Raw genomic sequence first — 21,833 nt, 5'->3', positions numbered from 1 at the left:
ATTCCCCTGGGCAGGCCTCTACTTACCCATGCGGGAAAGGGGCACGTGTTTCACACGACGGGAACCCCAACCCCCGGGGGGGTGTTGGATGACCTGGGGTGGGAGGGGAGACCGCTCATTGCAGGGAGGAAAAGTGGGTACAAAGATGACGTAGAAAGAGGGGGTGCACCCCCCATCTCCTCCCCCGCCCTCCTGCCCGCCCGTCTGTCTCCATTTGCTGGGTCGAGCACCCCCATAAAGGGACTTTTTGCTCATTGGCTGGTTGCTGGGGTGATGTGGGGGGCCAGGCTGTGGGGCAGGACAGTGCTTGGGGGGCTGGGGTCGGGGAAAGGGGAGCAGGCGTGTGCTATATGTTTGTCCCTCGGCGCCTCCCGTCCCCGCGATTCCAACATGGCGGCGCCCGCGGGCCTCTCCAGGAAGCTTTTCAAGATGGCGGCGCCCAGGAACTGCTTCCGGTCCGCCTCTCCCCTCCTCTCGGAAGCTTGCCCAAGATGGCGGCGGCCGGCGGAGGAGTGCTTCCCGTCCGTCACTTCCGCCGAGGAGCCCGCCCCCCCTCTTCCCCACGTGGTGGCGCCAGGGAGCCATTTCCGGTCTGGGCTGACGCGTGCCCCGCCTGCCCGCGGGAGAGACCATTGTAAGGGCGGGGGAGGGGGGCCTCTGGGCAGGGGGTGGGGGATGGGAGCTGGGGGAGTATGGGGGGGGGCGGTTGTGGGGAGGGGCAGTGGGGGGCAGGGGGAGGGGCCCAATGTGGGGCTGGGCTGGGGTGCACAGGAGGCTGGCTAGGGAGTGGAGTGGTGTGGGGCCCAGTGTGGGGCTGGGCTGGGGGGTGGGGTGCATAGAGGGCTGGGCTGGGGGGTGGGGTGCACAGGGGGCTGGCTGGGGAGTGGGCTGGGGGGTGGGGTGCACAGGGGGCTGGCTGGGGAGTGGGGCAGGGTGCTGGGCCCAGTGTGGGGCTGGGCTGGGGGGTGGGGTGCATAGAGGGCTGGCTGGGGAGTGGGCTGGGGGGCTGGGGTGCACAGGGGGCTGGCTGGGGAATGGGGCGGGGCGCTGGGCGCAGTGTGGGGCTGGGCTGTGGGGTGGGGTGCGCAGGGGGCTGGCTGGGAAGTGGAGTGGGGGCTGAGGCCAGGCCGGGGGGTGGGGTGCACAGGGGGCTGGCTGGGGAGTGGGGTGGGGCGCTGGGCCTAGTGTGGGGCTGGGCTGGGGGGTGGGGTGCATAGGGGGCTGGCTGGGGAGTGGGCTGGGGGGCTGGGGTGCACAGGGGGCTGGCTGGGGAGTGGGGTGGGGCGCTGGGCGCAGTGTGGGGCTGGGCTGTGGGGTGGGGTGCGCAGGGGGCTGGCTGGGAAGTGGAGTGGGGGCTGAGGCCAGGCAGGGGGGTGGGGTGCACAGGGGGCTGACTGGGGAGTGGGGCGGGGCGCTGGGCCCAGTGTGGGGCTGGGCTGTGGGGTGGGGTGCGCAGGGGGCTGGCTGGGGAATGGGGCGGGGCGCTGGGCGCAGTGTGGGGCTGGGCTGTGGGGTGGGGTGCGCAGGGGGCTGGCTGGGGAGTGGGGCGGGGCGCTGGGCGCAGTGTGGGGCTGGGCTGTGGGGTGGGGTGCGCAGGGGGCTGGCTGGGAAGTGGAGTGGGGGCTGAGGCCAGGCCGGGGGGTGGGGTGCATAGGGGGCTGGCTGGGGAATGGGGCGGGGCGCTGGGCACAGTGTGGGGTGGGGTGCACAGTGGCTGAGGGGGGAGGGACGAGCCCCACCCCCCCCCTCGCTTTCAGCCTCTCACCCGCCCTTGTCTCTCCCTAGGGCGGCAGCGTCCGGCGCAGACCTCTGACCCCGGCCCCCCCATGAGCGGCCCCCCCGTGTGCACGGCGCCCCTGGGGGCCCCCCTCATCCCCGGGACCCCCTATTCGGTGCTGGTGCTGCAGGAGGGCTACAGCCGGGCGCTGCCGGACGGGCGCACCGAGGCCGATGGCTCCGTCACGCTGGTGCGGGGCCCCCAGCTCACCCTGGTGGACACGGGGGGCCCCTGGGGCCGGGAGCAGCTACTGGCCCAGCTGGCAGCCCAGGGGGTGGCCCCCGGCGCCGTGACCCACGTGGTCTGCACGCACGGCCACTCCGACCACGCTGGCAACCTCAACCTCTTCCCCCAGGCCACCCTGCTGGTGGGCTTCGACCTCAGCCGGGGCCGGGGCCTCTACCTGCCCCACGGCCTGGGGGCCGGCGCCCCCTACCCCATTGACCCCGGGCGCGTGGAGGTGGTGCCCACGCCGGGCCACACGGCCGCCCACACCAGCGTCCTGGTGCAGGGCACGGCCCTGGGCTCCGTGCTGGTGGCGGGGGACCTCTTCGAGCGGGAGGCCGACGAGGACGTCTGGCGGGGGCTGAGCGAGGACCCGGCCCGGCAGGAACGCAGCCGCCGGTGGGCGCTCAGCGTGGCCGACGTGGTCATCCCCGGCCACGGGCCCCCTTTCCGTGTGCTGAGGGGGGAGCCGCAGGCCCCGGAGCCGAATTAAACAGCTTGCCTCTGGCTGTGGGGGTCTTCCAGCTGCCCCGCCCTCCGCCCCCCTGTTTCTGAGACCTCAGCACCCTGCAGCCCAGCCAGAAAGCCAGGCCCCATGGCTGGGCTTCCCCTGCCGCTGCCAGGCCGGCACGTGGCCTGGGGGTCACCGGAATGCAGCCCTGTTTGTGGGACGGAGAAACGGAGCGCCTGCCCAACAGCCGGAACAAAAGGAGGGCTGAGCCCCGTTATAAAGAGCTGCCCCGCCCCGCCCCAGAGGTGGGCGCATCTCGGCGCTGGGCGAGGGGTCCCCGTGTCACCAGCCGCCCTGCCCCAGAGGTGGGCGCATCTCGGCGCCGGGCGAGGGGTCCCCGTGTCACCAGCCGCCCCGCCCCAGAGGTGGGCGCATCTCGGCGCCGGGCGAGGGGTCCCTGTGTCACTGGCCACCCCACCCCAGAGGTGGGCGCATCTCGGCGCCAGACGAGGGGTCCCCGTGTCACCAGCCGCCCTGCCCCAGAGGTGGGCACATCCCAGCGCCGGGTGAGGGGTCCCCGTGTCACCGCCCGCCCCGCCCCAGAGGTGGGCGCATCTCGGTGCCGGGCGAGGGGTCCCTGTGTCACTGGCCACCCCGCCCCAGAGGTGGGCGCATCTCGGGGCCGGGCAAGGGGTCCCTGTGTCACCGCCCGCCCCGCCCCAGAGGTGGGCGCATCTCGGCGCCAGGCGAGGGGTCCCTGTGTCACCGCCCGCCCCGCCCCAGAGGTGGGCACATCCCAGCGCCGGGTGAGGGGTCCCCGTGTCACCGCCCGCCCCGCCCCAGAGGTGGGCGCATCTCGGCGCCAGACGAGGGGTCCCCGTGTCACCAGCCGCCCTGCCCCAGAGGTGGGCACATCCCAGCGCCGGGTGAGGGGTCCCCGTGTCACTGCCCGCCCCGCCCCAGAGGTGGGCGCATCTCGGCGCCGGGTGAGGGGTCCCCGTGTCACCGCCTGCCCCGCCCCAGAGGTGGGCGCAGCTCGGTGCCGGGCGAGGGGTCCCTGTGTCACTGCCCGCCCCGCCCCAGAGGTGGGCGCATCTCGGCGCCGGGCGAGGGGTCCCCGAGTCACTGCCCGCCCCGCCCCAGAGCAGTAGCCTGGCGTCCCTGCCCCCCAGCTCTCCCAATGCCCCCCCTTTACCCCGTGACCCGGGCAGGAAGTCAGGCTTGAGCTGTTTTCAGCTGCGGTTGGCGCTTGCTGACACGGGGGAAGAGCCCTGCAGGCTCCACTCCACCCTGAGCCCCAGGAGTCCCGGCTGCCAGAGCCCCCAGTGGGTAGGTGAGCAGCTCCCCCACCCCCCGAGCTCTGTCTGGGGGCCCTGGGCCTGTGCTGGGGCACGATGTGCCTGAGGGGAGTTTGGGGCAGAGACTTGGCAAACTCATCACATAGGTGCAGGCCCTGCCCCCTTCCCTGCCCCTGAGCCAGCCAGTCCTGCCCTGGGCCGGGGGAGCCGGTGCCCCTAGAGGGGCCAGGCCCTGCCCCATTCCCACCCCCTGAGCCGGCCAGTCCTGCCCTGGGCCGGGGGGAGCCGGCGCCCCTAGAGGGGCCAGGCCCTGCCCCATTCCCACCCCCTGAGCCAGCCAGTCCTGCCCTGGGCCGGGAGAGCCGGCGCCCCTAGAGGGGCCAGGCCCTGCCCCATTCCCACCCCCTGAGCCGGCCAGTCCTGCCCTGGGCCGGGGGAGCCGGCGCCCCTAGAGGGGCCAGGCCCTGCCCCATTCCCACCCCCTGAGCCAGCCAGTCCTGCCCTGGGCCGGGGGAGCCGGCGCCCCTAGAGGGGCCAGGCCCTGCTCCCCAGCCCTGTGGCTTTAGTGTCTGTTGCAGAAAACTTTTCCCTGGCTCAGCACAAAATATAAAGAAGTTCAGTTGAGAATCTGATACTTACCACATCCCCTGCTCTAACCACCAGCCCCCACTGCCCTCCCAGCACCAGGGAGAGAACCCAGGAGTCCTGGCTCCCGCCCCCTGCTCTAACCACCCGCCCCCACTGCCCTCCCAGCGCCGGGGACAGAACCCAGGAGTCCTGGCTCCCGCCCCCTGCTCTAACCACCAGCCCCCACTGCCCTCCCAGCGCCAGGGAGAGAACCCAGGAGTCCTGGCTCCCACCCCCTGCTCTAACCACCAGCCCCCACTGCCCTCCCAGCGCCCGGGAGAGAACCCAGGAGTCCTGGCTCCCGCCCCCTGCTCTAACCACCAGCCCCCACTGCCCTCCCAGCGCCGGGGAGAGAACCCAGGAGTCCTGGCTCCCACCCCCTGCTCTAACCACCAGCCCCCACTGCCCTCCCAGCGCCCGGGAGAGAACCCAGGAGTCCTGGCTCCCGCCCCCTGCTCTAACCACCAGCCCCCACTGCCCTCCCAGCGCGCCAGGGAGAACCCAGGAGTCCTGGCTCCCGCCCCCTGCTCTAACCACCAGCCCCCACTGCCCTCCCAGCGCCGGGGAGAGAACCCAGGTGTCGGGCTCCCAGCCTGACCCCTTGGCAGGCGGCCCCCCTGATGGGTTCCAGCTGGGCTCGGAGGTCCGAGCTCCCCACATGTAATCAGCCCCACTGCTGGGCAATGTCCTTATAAGGAGCAGCTGCTGGGCCCCACGTCCCCTGCGCTGGGTGGGGGCTATAAACGGCCCGGCCCCAGGTGAGTGTCCTTGAGAGAGACTCAAGGTACGAGTACTAGAGAAAAGCCTGGGGTGGGAGTGAGGGGACCGGCAGGGCTGGGGGGTGCAGGGGCTGTGGGGTTAGGAGTGAGGGGACAGGCAGGGCTGGGGGATGCAGGGGCTGTGGGGTTAGGAGTGAGGGGATCGGCAGGGCTGGGGGATGCAGGGGCTGTGGGTGGGAGCGAGGGGACAGGCAGGGCTGGGGGATGCAGGGGCTGTGGGTGGGAGTGAGGGGGACCGGCAGGGCTGGGGGATGCAGGGGCTGTGGGGTGGGAGTGAGGGGACCGGCAGGGCTGGGGGATGCAGGGGCTGTGGGGTGGGAGTGAGGGGACCGGCAGGGCTGGGGGATGCAGGGGCTGTGGGGTTAGGAGTGAGGGGACCGGCAGGGCTGGGGGATGCAGGGGCTGTGGGGGTGGGAGTGAGGGGACCGGCAGGGCTGGGGGGTGCAGGGGCTGTGGGGTTAGGAGTGAGGGGACCGGTAGCGCTGGGGGATGCAGGGGCTGTGGGGGTGGGAGCGAGGGGACAGGCAGGGCTGGGGGATGCAGGGGCTGTGGGGGTGGGAGCGAGGGGACTGGCAGGGCTGGGGGATGCAGGGGCTGTGGGTGGGAGCGAGGGGACAGGCAGGGCTGGGGGATGCAGGGGCTGTGGGGTTAGGAGTGAGAGGACCGGCAGGGCTGGGGGGTGCAGGGGCTGTGGGGCGGGAGCGAGGGGACCGGCAGGGCTGGGGGATGCAGGGGCTGTGGGGGTGGGAGCGAGGGGACTGGCAGGGCTGGGGGATGCAGGGGCTGTGGGTGGGAGCGAGGGGACAGGCAGGGCTGGGGGATGCAGGGGCTGTGGGGTTAGGAGTGAGAGGACCGGCAGGGCTGGGGGGTGCAGGGGCTGTGGGGCGGGAGCGAGGGGACCGGCAGGGCTGGGGGTGCAGGGGCTGTGGGGGTGGGAGCGAGGGGACGGGCAGGGCTGGGGGGTGCAGGGGCTGTGGGGCGGGAGTGAGGGGACCGGCAGGGCTGGGGGATGCAGGGGCTGTGGGGTTAGGAGTGAGGGGACCGGCAGGGCTGGGGGATGCAGGGGCTGGGGGGGTGGGAGTGAGGGGACCGACAGGACTGGGGGTGCAGGGGCTGTGGGGCGGGAGTGAGGGGACCGGCAGGGCTGTGGGGTGGGAGTGAGGGGACCGGCAGGGCTGGGGGATGCAGGGGCTGTGGGGTGGGAGTGAGGGGACCGGCAGGGCTGGGGGATGCAGGGGCTGTGGGGTGGGAGTGAGGGGACCGGCAGGGCTGGGGGATGTAGGGGCTGTGGGGCGGAAGCGAGGGGACAGGCAGGGCTGGGGGATGCAGGGGCTGTGGGGTTAGGAGTGAGGGGACCGGCAGGGCTGCGGGATGCAGGGGCTGTGGGGTGGGAGTGAGGGGACCGGCAGGGCTGGGGGATGCAGGGGCTGTGGGGTGGGAGCAAGGGGATGGTCAGGGCTGGGGGATGCAGGGGCTGTGGGGTGGGGTGAGGGGACGGGCAGGGCTGGGGGATGCAGGGGCTGGGGGGTAGGAGTGAGGGGACCGGCAGGGCTGGGGGATGCAGGGGCTGTGGGGCGGGAGTGAGGGGACGGGCAGGGCTGGGGGGTGCAGGGGCTGTGGGTCATGGGTGGGGCTGGGTGTCAGAGTGCAGGGCCGTGGCCCAGGGTGTGGGGCTGGGGGTCGCACCATGGGGTATGACCCGCTCTAATCCCCCTCCAGCGCCGGCTGTGCCATGGCTGAGGACCCCACTGGCGTCCGGGCCCCGCTGCTGCCCGGCATCCAGGAGGCACCTGTCCACCCGGCGCTGAGCGGTACGTGTGGGGCAGGAGGGGGAGGCCTGGGGGTCGCACCCCTCACCTGCCCCTTACCCGCTGCTCTCTCCCCTCCAGTGCTGGCCAAAATCCTGTTCTGCGCCTTGCCCGTCGCCAGCATCGTAATAGGTGAGTGTCTGGGTGGGGTCAGTGACCCCCAGCTCCCCCCACCCTGCTGTGGGGTGCCCCGAACCTGACCCCTCTCTTCTTGTCCCCACCAGGCGCCCTGTACCTGGGCCAGTGCCCCTGCCAGCCCCTACTGCCCCATTACCTGCTGGTGGAGGGCGCGGTGCTCCTCCTGCTGCTGGTCCTCAGCTGCTTACCCTGTGAGGAGGGCGCCCAGCTCAGCCTGGGCGCCCTCGGCTGCCGGGGGACCGTCCTCCTCTTCCTCTTCGCCTGGTTCATCGCCGGTGAGTGCCCCCTCCGCCTGGCTGCCCCACGGCTGCCCTGCCTGCCCCCTGACTCCTGCTGCCCCCCGGGCCCCTGTCGGTTGCTGCCCTGCTCCTGCTGGGCACCCCCTCTGCTTGCTGGGCATCCTGGCCCTGGCTGCCCCATTTGCTACTGGCCCCCTGGCTGCCCCTCTGCTGGGCTCCCCCTGCCCCTCACCTCCCAGCTGGCCCCCTGGTTCACTGCTGGGTTAGCCCCCTGGCTCCTGCTGGCTCCCCCTGCCCCTCGCCTCCCAGCTGCCCGCGTGGCTCCTGCTGGGCATCCCGGCCCTGTTTCCCCATTCACTACTGCCCCCATGGCTGCCCCTCTGCTGGGTTTTCCCTGCCCCACTGTTGGGCCACTCAGGCCCCCAGCAGCTCCCCTGGCCACTTGCCAGGCTCCTGCTGCGCACCGGGGCCCTGGCTGCCCCCCCTTGGGCTCCCCCTAGTCCCATGCCAGGCTGTTCCCACCAGGAAGCGGGGAGCTGAGACTGGCACCCGGCTGTGCCAGGCCTGGCACGCCCCTGCGCCGCTGACTGGCACTCTCCTCCCCGCAGGCAACGTGTGGGTCTACTCCATCTACCCTCCGGACTACGGCCACCCGGGCCAGCCCCGGTTCTGCGCCCGGCCGCTCTACCTCTTCGCCTTCTGGCTCACCACCCTGGTCTATGTGGGGCTGGGCGTGGCGCTGGCGGCCGCCCTGACCATCCTGGGCTGCCTGCTGCTGGTCCGGGCCCATCTGCCCTGGCTGCACCGGGGGGGCGTTGACCCCTAGCGGGGAATAAAGTGGTAAACCGCAGCTGGTCTGTGCTGTCTGGTCCTGTGTGGGGCAGGGGGAGATGCCTTGGGGGGGGGGGTTTCCACAAAGCCCTGCCCAGCTGAAGGGCAGCCCCACCAGCTTCCCTTTGTACCCCCTTTTGGGGGGGGGGGGCCCACCTTGCTGCAGGGGAGTGGGGGGACTAAAGGGGGGACCTCTATGGGGAACCCTCAAACTGCTGTGTTGCTGGGGGGCTCCTGCAGGGGCAACCTCCAGCCACCTAGTGTGCCCCCTAAGCCCTGTTTTGGGGGGGGCCTCTGCTTTCCTCTAGGCTCCCCTCACATGAGCCTGGGGCAGAGGTGAACCCTGGACACCCTCTCCCATGGCGGGGGTGGGGGTTCCTCAAGGTGACCCTGGCCCCGCCCCCTGAATGAAGCCCCGCCCCCAACTAGCCCCGCCCCCTGAGTGAACTGGCCCCGCCCCTTGAACTGGCCCCGCCCCTTGAACTGGCCGTGCCCGCACGAGGCTCCGCCCCCCGTCCGTTACTTCCGCCCCTGAGCGGGCCCCGCCCACTGGCTATAGCCCCCGCCCACGGAAATTGCTCTGGCCCTGCCCATCCCCTCCCCCCGCCACATGCGCATGTCGGCGGACGGGCAGCACCGCGGACCAATCATAGCCGCCGGAGCGATGGGTGGGTGGGTACCAAGGCGGGCCAATGGCAGCGCAGGTTGGCGGGACGGGCAGCGCGGGGGCCAACGGGCGCGCAGGGGGGCGGGCCACAGGACGGGCCAATGGCAGCGCAGGCTGGCGGGACGGGCAGCGCGGGGGCCAACGGGCGCGCAGGGGGGCGGGCCACAGAACGGGCCAATGGCAGCGCAGGCTGGCGGGACGGGCAGCGCGGGGGCCAACGGGCGCGCGGGGGGGCGGGCCCCAGGGCGGGCCAATAGCAGCGCAGGCTGGCGAACGGGGCGCGGGGGGGCCAACGGGCGCGTGGGGGGGGGCAGGTCCCTGGGCGGGCCAATGGCAGGGCAGGATGGCTGGACGGGCAGCCCCGCGGGCCAATGGGCGCAGGGCGGGGCGGGCATAAGAAGGGGCGGGGCGGTCGGTCAGCTGATCGCGGCGTGCGCGGCGGCGGCGGGCTGGAGATGGTGAGTGGGGGACCCGGGCGGGGGCGGAGAATCCCCCCCGGCCCTGTGACGTAGGGGGGCAATTCCCTGGGCCCCCCCCCATGACGTAGAGGGGGATTCCCAGACAGAACCCCATGACCTAGGGGGAGAGTTTCCCCAGGGACCCCCGATGCTGGGGGGTGTTAGACCGCTATGACGTAGGGCGGGATTCCCCGGGGGACCCCTGTGACGTAGGGATGATTTTCCCCAGCGCCCCCCATGATGGGGGGGATTCCCCAGTGCTCCCCGTGACGCAGGGGGTCCCTGTGACGCAGAGGGGTTTCCTAGGGGGGGCCAAAGCCCCCTGCTCCCCCCCAGTCCTCGGCTGACACCGCCCTTTGCCCCCAGACCACGGCGCTGACCCAGGGGCTGGAGCGGATCCCGGATCAGCTGGGGTACCTCGTCATCTGCGATGGGGCCGTGCTGGCGGTGAGCACCCCCCCCCCGGATGCCTGGGTTCTTCTGGGGGGAGGCTGGAGCTGGGAGCCAGGACTCCTGGGTTCTCTCCCCGGCGCTGGGAGGGCAGTGGGGGCTGGTGGTTAGAGAAGGGGCCGGGAGCCAGGACTCCTGGGTTCTGTCCCTGGCCCTGGGGGGCAGCGGGGGCTGGTGGTTAGAGCAGGGGCTGGGAGCCAGGACTCCTGGGTTCTCTCCCCGGCGCTGGGGGGGCAGTGGGGGCTGGTGGTTAGAGCAGGGGCTGGGAGCCAGGACTCCTGGGTTCTCTCCCCGGCGCTGGGGGGGCAGCGGGGGCTGGTGGTTAGAGCAGGGGGTGGGAGCCAGGACTCCTGGGTTCTCTCCCCGGTGCTGGGAGGGCAGTGGGGGCTGGTGGTTAGAGCAGGGGGTGGGAGCCAGGACTCCTGGGTTCTCTCCCCGGCGCTGGGGGGGCAGCGGAGGCTGGTGGTTAGAGCAGGGGGTGGGAGCCAGGACTCCTGGGTTCTCTCCCCGGCGCTGGGAGGGCAGTGGGGGTCGGTGGTCAGAGCAGGGGCAGTGGGGCAGGGCAGCGGTGCCCCTGACTAATCTCTCCTCCTCTCCCCGGCTCGGCAGTCGGCCGGCGAGCTGGAGAACGCGGAGCACACGGCCGGCGTGATCTCGGAGCTGGTGGGCACCGCCTGCGGCTTCCGGCTCCAGCGCGGCCCTGACCCCCCCTTCAAACGCCTCTCAGGTGAGTCTGGCGGGGGGTGAGACAACGCCGCCCTTCCTGGGTGGGGGGCAGAGATGGCCTTGGGCCCCCCCTTGCAGCTGTGGGGCCTGTACCTGCCCCTCCGGCTGGGTACGTGGCTCAGACCCCAGGGGTGTCTGGGTTTCCCCGGGCCGGGTGGGTGACGCCCTGTCCCTGCAGAGCCTTTTCCTTTCCCCTACTCCGGGAGGCTTGGTAAAGGGAAACTGAGGCACATCTCAGCCTGGTGCCCCCCAGGTTCTCACCCTCTGCCCCTCTCCCCGCAGTGGTGTTTGGGGAACACTCCTTCCTGGTCACCGTCTCTGGCCAGAAGATTTTTGTGGTGAAGCGGCAGAACCATGGGCGAGGGCCAGTGTCCGTCTGAGCTGGAAGTGGGGGGGGCGCCCCCCGAAGGCAGCTGGGTCCCCTTTGGAGCCTGCTCTACCCTGGGCAAGAAGGGGGGGGTCCTCCCTGCCTGGCTTTTCCCCTGCAGCTCCCGGGGGGCAGGGCTCCCCCATCCAAGGGGGGCAGGCAGATAGACCCTCTGCTGTAACCATGGCGGGAATAAACTGTCTTTCCTAGCTGGGCTGGGGTGTCGTCTTTGTGCCAGGCTCAGGACCCTCTGAGCTGCCCCCCAAGCTGGAGCTGGGACCCTGAATGTGGCCCCCCCCCCCCAACACACACGCGCAAGGAGCCCTCGACCCCGTCCCATGTGGTTTATTCCCGGCCACGACCGATTTGCAGGCAAATAAATAACAGAGCAGTGTAACTGGAGGGCTGGGGGGGGGTCCCCCACTGCAGCCCCCCCTGGCAGTAACAAAGACCCCCTCCCCCACAGCAGGGGGTACCCCCCAAAGAAAAAAGGCAATGCAGGAACAAAGGAGTTTGTAAACAATGAGTACTGCTCCCCCCAGAGAAACATTCACCCCCCCCACATGGTTGTTACCCTCTCCTGCAAGGGGGAACAGAACAGAGGATCCCCCAGAACATGCCCCCCCAAGCAGCAATCATGGCCTCTCCCCTCCCCTGCTGCACCCCAAAATGTCCACCCCCTCCCCCGCTTGGCACAGCCCTGCTCACCCCCAGGCAGCTCGGGGGATGCACAAGAGGGGGGCTGTGGGGTTGCCGCCACCACCCCCCCCGGTAGCTCCTGCCACAGCCCGGCCCTCAGGCTGTGGGGGGGACGTTGGCGCCCGTCACTTCACCGGGTCCACGACCAGCACCTTGCACTCCCGCTTGACAATCTTGTCCAGCGCCAGGACGCTCTTCTCGGGGGGCAGGTAGAGGGGGCGTCCCACGGGGGAGCCCACGGGCGGGGTGATGGCCCGGCGCTCCACGGCACTGCCCGACCTGTGGGGGGCACTGGGGGGTCAGGGGTGCTGCTCCCTGCCCCACCGTGACCCCAGCCCGCGACCCTGGCCCTGTGACCTCACCTGACTCTGCAGCGACCCCAGCCCATGACCCCCAGCTGACCCCACAGTGACCCTGACCCTGTGACCTCACCTGACCCCGCAGCGACCCCAGCCCACGACCCCCAGCTGACCCCACAGCAACCCTGACCCTGTGACCTCACCTGACCCCGTGCTGACCCCAGCTCATGACCCCCAGCTGACCCCATGGTGCCGCGACCTCTGACCTCTCTTGACCTCACGGTGACCCCCCCACCCCTCCCGACCTCACCTGACCCCATGGTGACCATGACCCTGTCTGTGAACCCACTCTGACCCTGCCCTTATGACCTCATCTGACCCCACAGTGACCTGCCTCTGTGACTTCACCTGACCCTGGGGTGACCCACCCATGACTTCTTTTGCCCTCACAGCGACCCCACCCCCTCCAACCTCATCTGACCCCTTGGTGACCCCACCCATGACCTCACAGTGACCCACCTCTGTGACCTCACCTGACCCTGCAGTGATCTGCCTCTGTGATCCCACCTGACCCTGTGGTGACCTCACCGGTGCCCTCTCCTGACCTCTCAGTGACCCCTGTGTCCTCCCCCGACCCTGTGGTGACCCCTTCTGCCCCTGGGACCTCAGCTGACCCCACCCGTGTCCTCTCCTGACCTCTCAGTGACCCCACCTGTGACCTTCCCTGACCCTGTGGTGACGCCGCCCACCCCTGCCCCTGGGCCCCGCCCCCGGGACCTCACCTGACCCTGACCTCACCGTGACACTAGTCCCTAACCCCAAGCTGACCATGACCCTGTGGCAACTCTCACCCCACAACCCTAACACTGGGTTGACACTCTGCTGGTGACCCTGCGGTGACCCCATGGCGACCCTGTGACCGCACCTGACCCCGTGGTGACCCCTGACCCTGAAGTGACCTGCCTCTATGACCCTCGCTGCCCCCTTGACTCCCCCCGACCTGACACCACAGCCACCCTGGCCCCTATGACTGCACCTGCCTCCCGCCCCTCTCCCCTTCTGGGCCCAGCCCCACAAGCCTTCCCCCCCATTGGCCACCCAACTGCCAAGACAGTAAGGGGCGGAGCCCGTGGTTAGAGCTCCACCCACTTAACCAGGCTCCTCCGCCTTGGCTGCTATAAGCCTCCTGGCTGCTCTCCTACCCCCCTCGGATCCCCTGAGTGCCCCCCACTGGAGCCCCCCCCAACACCCCCTTGACAGCACCTGCCCCCCACACCCTGCCATGGTCCCCGTACCTCATGAGGTGGCTGCGGGAGGACTGCTGATGCGAGAAGGACTGGGACCGGCCCAGCCCGGCCTGGTGCCGTTCCACCAGCTCCCGCACAGCTGGGCTGCCGGGGCTGCCCCTGCGCGACACAGGCCGGGCCTCGGCCGGCGGGTTGGAGACACTGGCCGTGAACTGCAGCTTCAGCTTCATGTGCTGGGAGAGCTGCGGGGAGGGGGGCAGTTACTGCAGAGCAGAGCAGGGCAGGGCAGGGCCCCCCTTGCCCCCCTGAGAACCCAGGAGTCCTGGCTCCCGGCCCCCCTGCTCTAAGCACCAGCCCCCACTGCCCTCCCAGCACCGGGGAGAGAACCCAGGAGTCCTGGCTCCCAGCCCCCTGCTCTGACCACCAGCCCCCACTGCCCTCCCAGCGCTGGAAAGAGAACCCAGGAGTCCTGGCTCCCACCCCCTGCTCTGACCACCAGCCCCCACTGCCCTCCCAGCGCCAGGGAGAGAACCCAGGAGTCCTGGCTCCCGGCCCCCTGCTCTGACCACCAGCCCCCACTGCCCTCCCAGCGCCGGGGAGAGAACCCAGGAGTCCTGGCTCCCGCCCCCTGCTCTACCCACCAGCCCCCACTGCCCTCCCAGCGCCGGGGAGAGAACCCAGGAGTCCTGGCTACCACCCCCTGCTCTGACCACCAGCCCCCACTGCCCTCCCAGCGCCAGGGAGAGAACCCAGGAGTCCTGGCTACCACCCCCTGCTCTATCCACCAGCCCCCACTGCCCTCCCAGCACCGGGGAGAGAACCCAGGAGTCCTGGCTCCCAGCCCCCTGCTCTGACCACCAGCCCCCACTGCCCTCCCAGCGCTGGAAAGAGAACCCAGGAGTCCTGGCTCCCGGCCCCTGCTCTAACCACCAGCCCCCACTGCCCTCCCAGCCCGGGGAGAGAACCCAGGAGTCCTGGCTCCCGGCCCCCTGCTCTGACCACCAGCCCCCACTGCCCTCCCAGCCCGGGGAGAGAACCCAGGCGCCCGGCGCTGCGGTAGGCACCTCGAAGAGGCCGGCGCGCAGGGCCTGGAAGGCCACGCGGACGCTCAGGGCGCTGCCCTTGCGGGAGTAGCCCAGGCAGTTGAGGGGCGTGTGGCAGACGATGGAGTCCAGGGCGGCCTGCGTGGCCCGGCGCTCCGCTCCGGACAGCTTCTTCCCTGCGGGGCGGCGGGGGGGCAGTCAGCTCCTGGTGGGGGCCCCGTGACCCCCAGCCCCTCCTCCCCCTACCAGCCCCTGGCTCCGCCCACCTGCCAGGGCCACAGCCCTGCCACAGGCCCAGCCATGGCCCCGCCCCCCTGCCATGGCCCCGCCCCCACAGCCCTGCCACAGGCCCAGCCATGGCCCCGCCCACCTGCCGCGGCCCCGCCCCCACAGCCCTGCCACAGGCCCAGCCATGGCCCCGCCCACCTGCCATGGCCCCACCCCCACAACCTGTCACAGGCCCAGCCATGGCCCCGCCCACCTGCCATGGCCCCACCCCCACAACCCTGCCACAGGCCCAGCCATGGCCCCGCCCCCCTGCCATGGCCCCGCCCCCACAGCCCTGCCACAGGCCCAGCTATGGCCCCACCCACCTGCCATGGCCCTGCCACAGGCCCAGCCATGGCCCCGCCCACCTGCCACAGCCCCGCCCCCACAGCCCTGCCACAGGCCCAGCCATGGCCCCGCCCACCTGCCATGGCCCCACCCCCACAACCCTGTCACAGGCCCAGCCATGGCCCCGCCCACCTGCCGCGGCCCCGCCCCCACAGCCCTGCCACAGGCCCAGCCATGGCCCCGCCCACCTGCCATGGCCCCACCCCCACAACCCTGTCACAGGCCCAGCCATGGCCCCGCCCACCTGCCATGGCCCCGCCCCCACAGCCCTGCCACAGGCCCAGCCATGGCCCCGCCCACCTGCCATGGCCCCACCCCCACAACCCTGTCACAGGCCCAGCCATGGCCCCGCCCACCTGCCATGGCCCCGCCCCCACAGCCCTGCCACAGGCCCAGCCATGGCCCCGCCCACCTGCCATGGCCCCGCCCCCACAGCTGAGCCTAAGACCCACCTGTGGCCCTGCCCCCACAGCTCAGCCTCAGACCCACCCATGGCCCCACCCACCCGCCATGGCCCTGCCCCCACAGCTCAGCCTCAGACCCACCTGTGGCCCCACCCCCCGCCGTGGTCCCGCCTGCACAGCTCAGCTTGAGACCCACCCATGGCCCCGCCCCAAGCTCCCAGCCCCGCCCACCGGCGGTGGCGCTGTCGGGCGTCCAGACGAGGCGCACGGCCAGGAAGTCCTGCAGGTCGTTGAGGAGCGTGTAGGTGACGGTGAAGCGGCTCCGCAGGGGCACAGGCGACTCGCAGGCGGCCATCATCACGAAGCGCGGCCGGTCCAGGCGGATGCTGGGCAGCCTGGGGGGGGAAGGGGGGGTGGGAGAAAGCGGGGGGGTCCTTTACAGCCCAGGCGTCTGGGGCTCCACCTCCACCCTGAGAACCCCGGTGTCTGGGGGCACCATCTCCGCTGGTGGATTCTGTTGCAGTCCAAGAGTAAATCTGCAGAAAAGGAATTGGCCGAGGCCTCGCCCAGAAGAGTCCTGGCTTTCTCGGGGCGGGGTGCAGACCCTCACGCCTGGCGCCCCACAGACCGGAAGGGAGCGGAGTGGGAACGAACGTGGTCACGCCCTGACCCCCAGGAATTTTCGGGGGGTGGGGGTCCACGAGTGTGGAAGGCATAAAGAGGGGGCAGTGGGGCCCCCCCACAAGCATCTAGACCCCACCTGGCCCTCCCCTGGAGGGCCCCCTCACTCCCAGAGCCGCCCCACGGCCCCGCCCGCACGGCAGAGCTGGCCCAGTTGGGGTCGCTCACCTGTAGTGGGTGTAGATGCTGCTGGTGAAGGGGAGTTTGGGGGTGGACCACCGAACCACAGCCACCAGTGGCACCTCCAGTCCCTGGGAGATAGGGAGGGACAGTGAGTGACAGCCTTTGGCCACGCCCCTTCCACAGCCCTGGCCACGCCCCCACTGCCCGCACCCCATCCTTCCCCTCATTGGTCTTCCCCCTCCTCCAGCCTCATGGCCTTGCCTCAATGGCCCTAGCCCCTCCCATGGCCCTACCCCCTGCCCAACAGCCCCGCCCCCTCACTGAACCTGGCCCCGCCCACCAGACATGGCTCTGCCTTGGTTTCCCCGCCCATAGGTCACAGCCCTGCCCCCCGCCCCATGGCCCCGCCCACCAGCCACGGCTCTGCCTCGGTTTCCCTGCCCATGAGTGTCAGCCCCGCCCCCTGCCCCATACCCACCTCCTTGGTGTCCTCCTGGGGCCGCTCAGGTGCGTGCAGCCGGAAGAGGAAATTCTGCTCCTCCAGGGCCTGCAGGGCGCAGGGGCAGCCCGAGCCAGCGTCCGCCACGGGGCAGAAGGCGCCCATGGGCACCTCGCCCGACTGGTGGCTGCAGAAGGGGCGGGGCAGGGCGTGAGGGCCTGCCCCATGGAGACCCCCCCCGGCACCGCCCCATGGCTTGTCCACGGAGACACCCACACTGCCCCCCGGAGACCCTCCCGGCACCGCCCCACGGCCTGCCCCACGGAGACACCCCAGCACTCCCCCATGGACAACTCCTGGGACTGCCCCATAGCCTGCCCCATGGAATACCACTGCAACACCCCACGGCCTGCCCCATGGAGACTCCCCACCCCATTCCACAGCCTCTCCCTAGAGACACCCCGACACCACCCCACGGCCTGCCCCATGCAGACACCCCAGCACTGCCCCACAGCCTTCCCCATGGAAAACCCCTGCAACACCCCAGGGCCTGCCCACAGAGACACCACCCGGCACCGCCCCACGGCCTGCCCCACAGCGCCGCCCCCGGCCCGCTCACCAAACGTCGTCCACCAGCATGACGGAGCCGTCGGGCAGCATGGGCAGGTAACTGGCGTTGAAGTTGGGCAGGACGCGGACGTCCCAGACCGAGATCTCGTCCTGGGAGCAGCTGTTCCGCACTGGGGGGCGGGGGGGGTGAGAGGCAGGGCACGGCTCCGCCCCCGGGTCCCCGCTCCCCCGGCTCCGCCCCCTGGGTCCCTGCTCCCCCTGGGGCCCCCTCCCCCGGCTCCGCCCCCTGGTCCCTGCTCCCCCGGCTCCTCCCCCTGGGGCCCCCTTTCCTGGCTCCGCCCCCCGCTCCTCCGGCTCCGCCCCCTGGGTCCTACTCCCCCGGCTCCGCCCCCCGGGTCCTACTCCCCCTGGGGCCCCCTCCCCCGGCTCCGCCCCCGGGTCCCTGCTCCTCCCTCTGGGTCCCCGCTCCCCCGGCTCCGCCCCCTGGTCCCCGCTCCCCCTGGGTCCCCGCTCCCCTGGCTCCGCCCCCTGGGTCCCCACTCCCCCAGCTCCGCCCCCTGGGACCCCACTGGCCCTGGCCCCACCCCCCGGTACTTGCTCCCCCAGCTCCACCCCCTGGGTCCCAGCTCCGCCCCCTGGGACTCCACTGGCCCCGCCTCCGCCCTCTGGGACGTGCTCCCCCGGCTCCGTCCCCTGGGTCCCCCCTCCCCCGGCTTCGCCCCCTGAGACCGCACCGGCCCCACCTCTGCTGCTTGGGTCCCCGCTACCCCCACTGGGACCTGCTCCCCTGGGTCCCTGCCCTCCCACAGCTCTGCCCCCTGGGACCTACTCCCCCGGCTCCGCCCCCTTGGTCCCAACTGCCCCCTGCTCCAGCCCCTGAGACCCCATTGCCCCAGCTCCGCCCCCCAGGCCCGGCCGGGGCGCCCGCCTTACCCTTGAGCACGGTGAGGTACTTCCCGGCCACGCTGAGCTGGCGACACTTAAGCCCGGGTGGGGGCAGGACGGTCAGCACGGTGCTCACTGGGGGGGCAGGGGGGTCAGAGCGGCCGCCCGGGGGGCCGAGCGGCAACTCGATGGCTCCCAGTGGGGCAGGGCCCCTGGTGCAGGAGGGAAAAAAATCTCGGGTGCCCTGAGGGGGCAGGGCCTGGGGGCTGTGGGGTGAGGTCCAGGGGGTGGGGCTATGGGGCAGGGACCAGGGAGCAGGGCCGTGGAGCAGGGCTATGGGGTGGGGACCAGGGCCGGGGTTGGGGCTAGGGGGCAGGGGGCAGGGCCATGGGGCAGGGCTGGGGACCAGGGAGCTGGGCCGTAGGGCAGGGCTATAGAGTGGGGACCAGGGCCGGGGTTGGGGCTAGGGGGCAGGGCCATGGGGCAGGGCTGGGGACCAGGGAGCTGGGCCGTAGGGCAGGGCTATAGAGTGGGGACCAGGGCCGGGGTTGGGGCTAGGGGGCAGGGCCATGGGGCAGGGCTGGGGCTATGGGGCGGGGACCAGGGAGCTGGGCCATGGGGCAGGGCTGGGACTATGGGGCAGGGACCAGGGAGCCGGGACGTGGGCCAGGGCTATGGGGCAGGGCCGGGGGCCCACGGCAGCCCCTACCTTGGGCTTTGAAGGCCGCCTGCTGTTCGCGGAAGAGCTGGGCCGGGGCCTGGCTCTGCAGGAGGCTCAGGTACCCGCGTTCCCCGACCTCCGGCGGCTCCTGCTCCCTCCGCCACAGCGTCACCACCACCTGCCGGGCCAGGCCAGGCCAGGGGCATCAGCCAGAGGGGCTACTTGTAGCTCCCGGGGGTCCCCACCCCTGGCCCCCCCCGGGAGCCCCCCCAAATCCCCAGGGTCCCCGCCTCCCCTTTCTCCCCACCCCCGCGCCCCCCCTCACCTTGGCCTTGGCGGTGCCGGGTGGCAGCTTGTCCAGAGAGATGGTGAGGGGGAAAATGACCTCGTCCGCCGAGACGATCGGCTCCTCCACCGGAATCTGGGGGGCAGGGGGGTGTCAGCCGGTCCCCTCACTCCCGCCCCACAGCCCCTGCATCCCCCAGCCCTGCCGATCCCCTCGCTCCCACCCCACAGCCCCTGCACCCCCCAGCCCTGCCCGTCCCCTCACTCCCGCCCACAGCCCCTGCACCCCCCAGCCCTGCCGGTCCCCTCACTCCCGCCCCACAGCCCCTGCACCCCCCAGCCCTGCCGGTCCCCTCACTCCCACCCCATAGTCCCTGCACCCCCCAGCCCTGCCGGTCCCCTCACTCCCACCCCACAGCCCCTGCATCCCCCAGCCCTGCTGGACCCCTCACTCCCACCCCATAGTCCCTGCATCCCCCAGCCCTGCCGGTCCCCTCACTCCCACCCCACAGCCCCTGCATCCCCCAGCCCTGCCGGTCCCCCTCACTCCTAACTCCACAGCCCCTGCATTCCCCAGCCCTGCCGGTCCCCTCACTCCCACCCCACAGCCCCTGCATCCCCCAGCCCTGCCGGTCCCCTCACTCCCACCCCACAGCCCCTGCATTCCCCAGCCCTGCCGGTCCCCTCACTCCCACCCCATAGTCCCTGCACCCCCCGGCCCTGCCAGTCCCCTCACTCCCAACCCACAGCCCCTGCATCCCCCAGCCCTGCCGGTCCCCTCACTCCCACCCCACAGCCCCTGCATCCCCCAGCCCTGCCGGTCCCCTCGCTCCCACCCCACAGCCCCTGCATCCCCCAGCCCTGCCAGTCCCCTCATTCCCGCCCCACAGCCCCTGCATCCCCCAGCCCTGCCGGTCCCCTCACTCCCGCCCCATAGTCCCTGCACCCCCCGGCCCTGCCAGTCCCCTCACTCCCACCCCACAGCCCCTGCATCCCCCAGCCCTGCCGGTCCCCTCACTCCCGCCCCATAGTCCCTGCACCCCCCGGCCCTGCCAGTCCCCTCACTCCCACCCCACAGCCCCTGCATCCCCCAGCCCTGCCGGTCCCCTCGCTCCCACCCCACAGCCCCTGCATCCCCCAGCCCTGCCAGTCCCCTCACTCCCGCATCCCCCAGCCCTGCATCCCCCAGCCCTACCGGTCCCCTCACTCCCGCCCCACAGCCCCTGCATCCCCCAGCCCTGCTGGTCCCCTCCCGCCCCACAGCCCCTGCCCCTCAGCCTGGCCGGTCCCCTCACTCCCAACCCACAGCCCCTGCATCCCCCAGCCCTGCTGGTCCCCTCCTGCCCCACAGCCCCTGCCCCTCAGCCTGGCCGGTCCCCTCACTCCCACCCCCACAGCCCCTGCATCCCCCAGCCCTGCTGGTCCCCTCCCTCCCGCCCCACAGCCCCTGCCCCCCAGCCTGGCCGGTCCCCTCGCTCCCGACCTGCTGGACCCAGCACCCAACCCTTGCTCCTGCCCCACAGAGAGCCCCCCATACACCCCACAGCTGCCCCAGGTGCCCCCTCTCACCCCAGCTGCTGGCCGCCCCGGGGGGCCCTGGCCGTGGGTCAACAGGGGCCGGCAGTCGCGGAACTGGCCAGGGGCTGGGGGAGGCCCGTCTCCATCAGGGCCGGGCCCCTCGGGGGGCTCTGCGTCCCCCGCCCCGCCCCCGGGGCTGACGCTGGCCAGGGCAGCCAGGGAGGCACCCAGCTCCCCCCAGGGCGCCCGGGGGGCGGCGGCTCCGGGCCGGCCTCGCAGCACCAGCAGGAATCGGACAGTCTCGCCCAGGTAGAGGTGGTTGCGCCGTGGCAGTGCCCGGTACCGGCCCGGCTCGGCCCGGAGCAGCTCCCGCCCAGGGCAGGGCACCGCCGGGAAATACATGAAGTATTCGCACTGCGCCTCCATGCCTGGGGAGTGCGGGGGGGTCTAGGACCCAGGGGGAGGGGCGGGTGGGGGAGGGATTGCTGGGGGGGGACCCGTCACTAGGGGTGGGGGGGTGGGTAGACCAGGTGGCACTAAGACCCGGGGGGGCTGGGGGAGAGGCGGGAGGCACTAGGACCTGGGGGTAGAGGGGAAGGGGATCGAGCAGCACTAGGACCCAGAGGACGTGGGAGCGCTGAGGGCTGGGTGGCGCTGAGACCCAGGGGAGGCGGGGGAGGAGTGGCACCAGGACCCGGGGGGGGGAGGTGGGGAAGCGGAAGGAGGAGTAGCGCTAGCACTGGGGAGGGGGAAGGGGGGGATAGGACAGGTTGGCGTTAGGACCCGGGGGAGGGAAGGACCCGGCGGCGCTAGGACCCGGGGGGAAGAGGAAGGAAGGAAACAGCGGCGCTAGGACCCGGGGGAGGGATGCGACCGGACCCGGCGGCGCTAGGACCTGGGGGAAGAGGAGGGACGGACCCGGCGGCGCTAGGACCCGTGGGAGGGGTGCGATCGGACCCGGCGGCGCTAGGACCTGGGGGAAGAGGAGGGACGGACCCGGCGGCGCTAGGACCCGCGGGAGGGGGAGGGACGGACCCGGCGGCGCTAGGACCCGGGGGAGGGGGAGGGACGGACCCGGCGGCGCTAGCACCCGGGGGAGGGGGAGGGGGAGGGGGAGGGGGACGGACGGACCCGGCGGCGCTAGGACCCGGGGGAGGGGGAAGGACGGACCCGGCGGCGCTTGGACCCGGGGAACGGGGAGGGGGAGGGACGGACCCGGCGGCGCTAGGACCCCGGGGAGGAGGAGGGGGAGGGGGACGGACGGACCCGGCGGCGCTTGGACCCGGCGGCGCTAGGACCCGGGGGAGGGGGAAGGACGGACCCGGCGGCGCTTGGACCCGGGGGACGGGGAGGGGTGGACCCGGCGGCGCTAGGACCCGGGGGTCGGGGACGGGGAGGGGGAGGGACGGACCCGGCGGCGCTAGGACCCGGGGGAGGGGGAGGGGGAAGGACGGACCCGGCGGCGCTTGGACCCGGGGGACGGGGAGGGGGAGGGGTGGACACGGCGGCGCTAGGACCCGGCG

General features: G+C 72.1%; 4 protein-coding genes across 6 annotated transcripts; 3 read left to right on the top strand and 1 right to left on the bottom strand.

Moving 5' to 3' along the window:
* Window positions 1-352: 352 nt before the first annotated feature.
* MBLAC1 (metallo-beta-lactamase domain containing 1) lies at window positions 353-2,509 on the top strand. The gene is made up of 2 exons (XM_074982956.1): window positions 353-634; window positions 1,786-2,509. The coding sequence occupies exons 1-2, from the start codon at window positions 391-393 to the stop codon at window positions 2,493-2,495; spliced, it is 954 nt and encodes a 317-aa protein (XP_074839057.1). The 5' UTR covers window positions 353-390; the 3' UTR covers window positions 2,496-2,509.
* Window positions 1,820-8,192, top strand: LOC142005653 (transmembrane protein 272-like). Of its 3 annotated transcripts, none has more exons than XM_074982957.1 (5): window positions 1,820-1,967; window positions 6,877-6,968; window positions 7,047-7,097; window positions 7,190-7,378; window positions 7,951-8,192. In XM_074982957.1, the coding sequence occupies exons 1-5, from the start codon at window positions 1,951-1,953 to the stop codon at window positions 8,166-8,168; spliced, it is 567 nt and encodes a 188-aa protein (XP_074839058.1). In that variant the 5' UTR covers window positions 1,820-1,950; the 3' UTR covers window positions 8,169-8,192. The 3 variants fall into 3 exon arrangements, with proteins under 3 accessions (XP_074839058.1, XP_074839060.1, XP_074839059.1); XM_074982959.1 differs by lacking the exon at window positions 1,820-1,967 and adding an exon at window positions 3,723-3,786; XM_074982958.1 differs by lacking the exon at window positions 1,820-1,967 and adding an exon at window positions 4,797-5,136.
* Window positions 8,193-9,183: 991 nt separating this feature from the next.
* On the top strand, window positions 9,184-11,050 carry LAMTOR4 (late endosomal/lysosomal adaptor, MAPK and MTOR activator 4). Its single transcript, XM_074983032.1, has 4 exons — window positions 9,184-9,298; window positions 9,665-9,745; window positions 10,358-10,475; window positions 10,757-11,050. Exons 1-4 carry the CDS (start codon window positions 9,212-9,214, stop codon window positions 10,852-10,854), a joined length of 384 nt encoding a protein of 127 aa, XP_074839133.1. The 5' UTR covers window positions 9,184-9,211; the 3' UTR covers window positions 10,855-11,050.
* Window positions 11,051-11,512: 462 nt separating this feature from the next.
* On the bottom strand, window positions 11,513-21,379 carry TRAPPC14 (trafficking protein particle complex subunit 14). The gene is made up of 11 exons (XM_074982980.1): window positions 20,362-21,379; window positions 18,833-18,928; window positions 18,556-18,685; window positions 17,895-17,981; window positions 17,011-17,131; window positions 16,431-16,578; window positions 15,998-16,080; window positions 15,380-15,543; window positions 14,151-14,305; window positions 13,135-13,328; window positions 11,513-11,819 (listed from the first exon to the last, which is right to left on the bottom strand). Exons 1-11 carry the CDS (start codon window positions 20,734-20,736, stop codon window positions 11,666-11,668), a joined length of 1,707 nt encoding a protein of 568 aa, XP_074839081.1. The 5' UTR covers window positions 20,737-21,379; the 3' UTR covers window positions 11,513-11,665.
* Window positions 21,380-21,833: the final 454 nt, after the last annotated feature.

This window comes from Carettochelys insculpta, chromosome 34 (genome assembly GCF_033958435.1).
Source record: "Carettochelys insculpta isolate YL-2023 chromosome 34, ASM3395843v1, whole genome shotgun sequence".
Classification (NCBI taxonomy): domain Eukaryota; kingdom Metazoa; phylum Chordata; order Testudines; family Carettochelyidae; genus Carettochelys; species Carettochelys insculpta.
Note: the sequence above shows the minus strand (reverse complement) of the source record. Positions and strands in the feature narration are given on the sequence as shown.

What these genes read in the sequence shown, in the direction of transcription:
- LAMTOR4 (XM_074983032.1), top strand. Translation starts at nt 9,212, where the DNA reads ATGGGCGCAGGGCGGGGCGGGCATAAGAAGGGGCGGGGCGGTCGGTCA. An exon ending in GCGGCGGCGGGCTGGAGATG is followed by an intron (nt 9,299 to 9,664) that starts GTGAGTGGGGGA and finishes CTTTGCCCCCAG; the next exon opens with ACCACGGCGCTGACCCAGGG. An exon ending in GCGATGGGGCCGTGCTGGCG is followed by an intron (nt 9,746 to 10,357) that starts GTGAGCACCCCC and finishes CCGGCTCGGCAG; the next exon opens with TCGGCCGGCGAGCTGGAGAA.
- LOC142005653 (XM_074982957.1), top strand. An exon ending in TGTCCACCCGGCGCTGAGCG is followed by an intron (nt 6,969 to 7,046) that starts GTACGTGTGGGG and finishes TCTCCCCTCCAG; the next exon opens with TGCTGGCCAAAATCCTGTTC. An exon ending in CGTCGCCAGCATCGTAATAG is followed by an intron (nt 7,098 to 7,189) that starts GTGAGTGTCTGG and finishes TGTCCCCACCAG; the next exon opens with GCGCCCTGTACCTGGGCCAG.
- MBLAC1 (XM_074982956.1), top strand. Translation starts at nt 391, where the DNA reads ATGGCGGCGCCCGCGGGCCTCTCCAGGAAGCTTTTCAAGATGGCGGCG. An exon ending in TGCCCGCGGGAGAGACCATT is followed by an intron (nt 635 to 1,785) that starts GTAAGGGCGGGG and finishes GTCTCTCCCTAG; the next exon opens with GGCGGCAGCGTCCGGCGCAG.
- TRAPPC14 (XM_074982980.1), bottom strand. Translation starts at nt 20,736, where the DNA reads ATGGAGGCGCAGTGCGAATACTTCATGTATTTCCCGGCGGTGCCCTGC. An exon ending in ATGCTGGTGGACGACGTTTG is followed by an intron (nt 16,579 to 17,010) that starts GTGAGCGGGCCG and finishes CCCCTTCTGCAG; the next exon opens with CCACCAGTCGGGCGAGGTGC. An exon ending in AGCATCTACACCCACTACAG is followed by an intron (nt 15,544 to 15,997) that starts GTGAGCGACCCC and finishes TTCCCCCCCCAG; the next exon opens with GCTGCCCAGCATCCGCCTGG.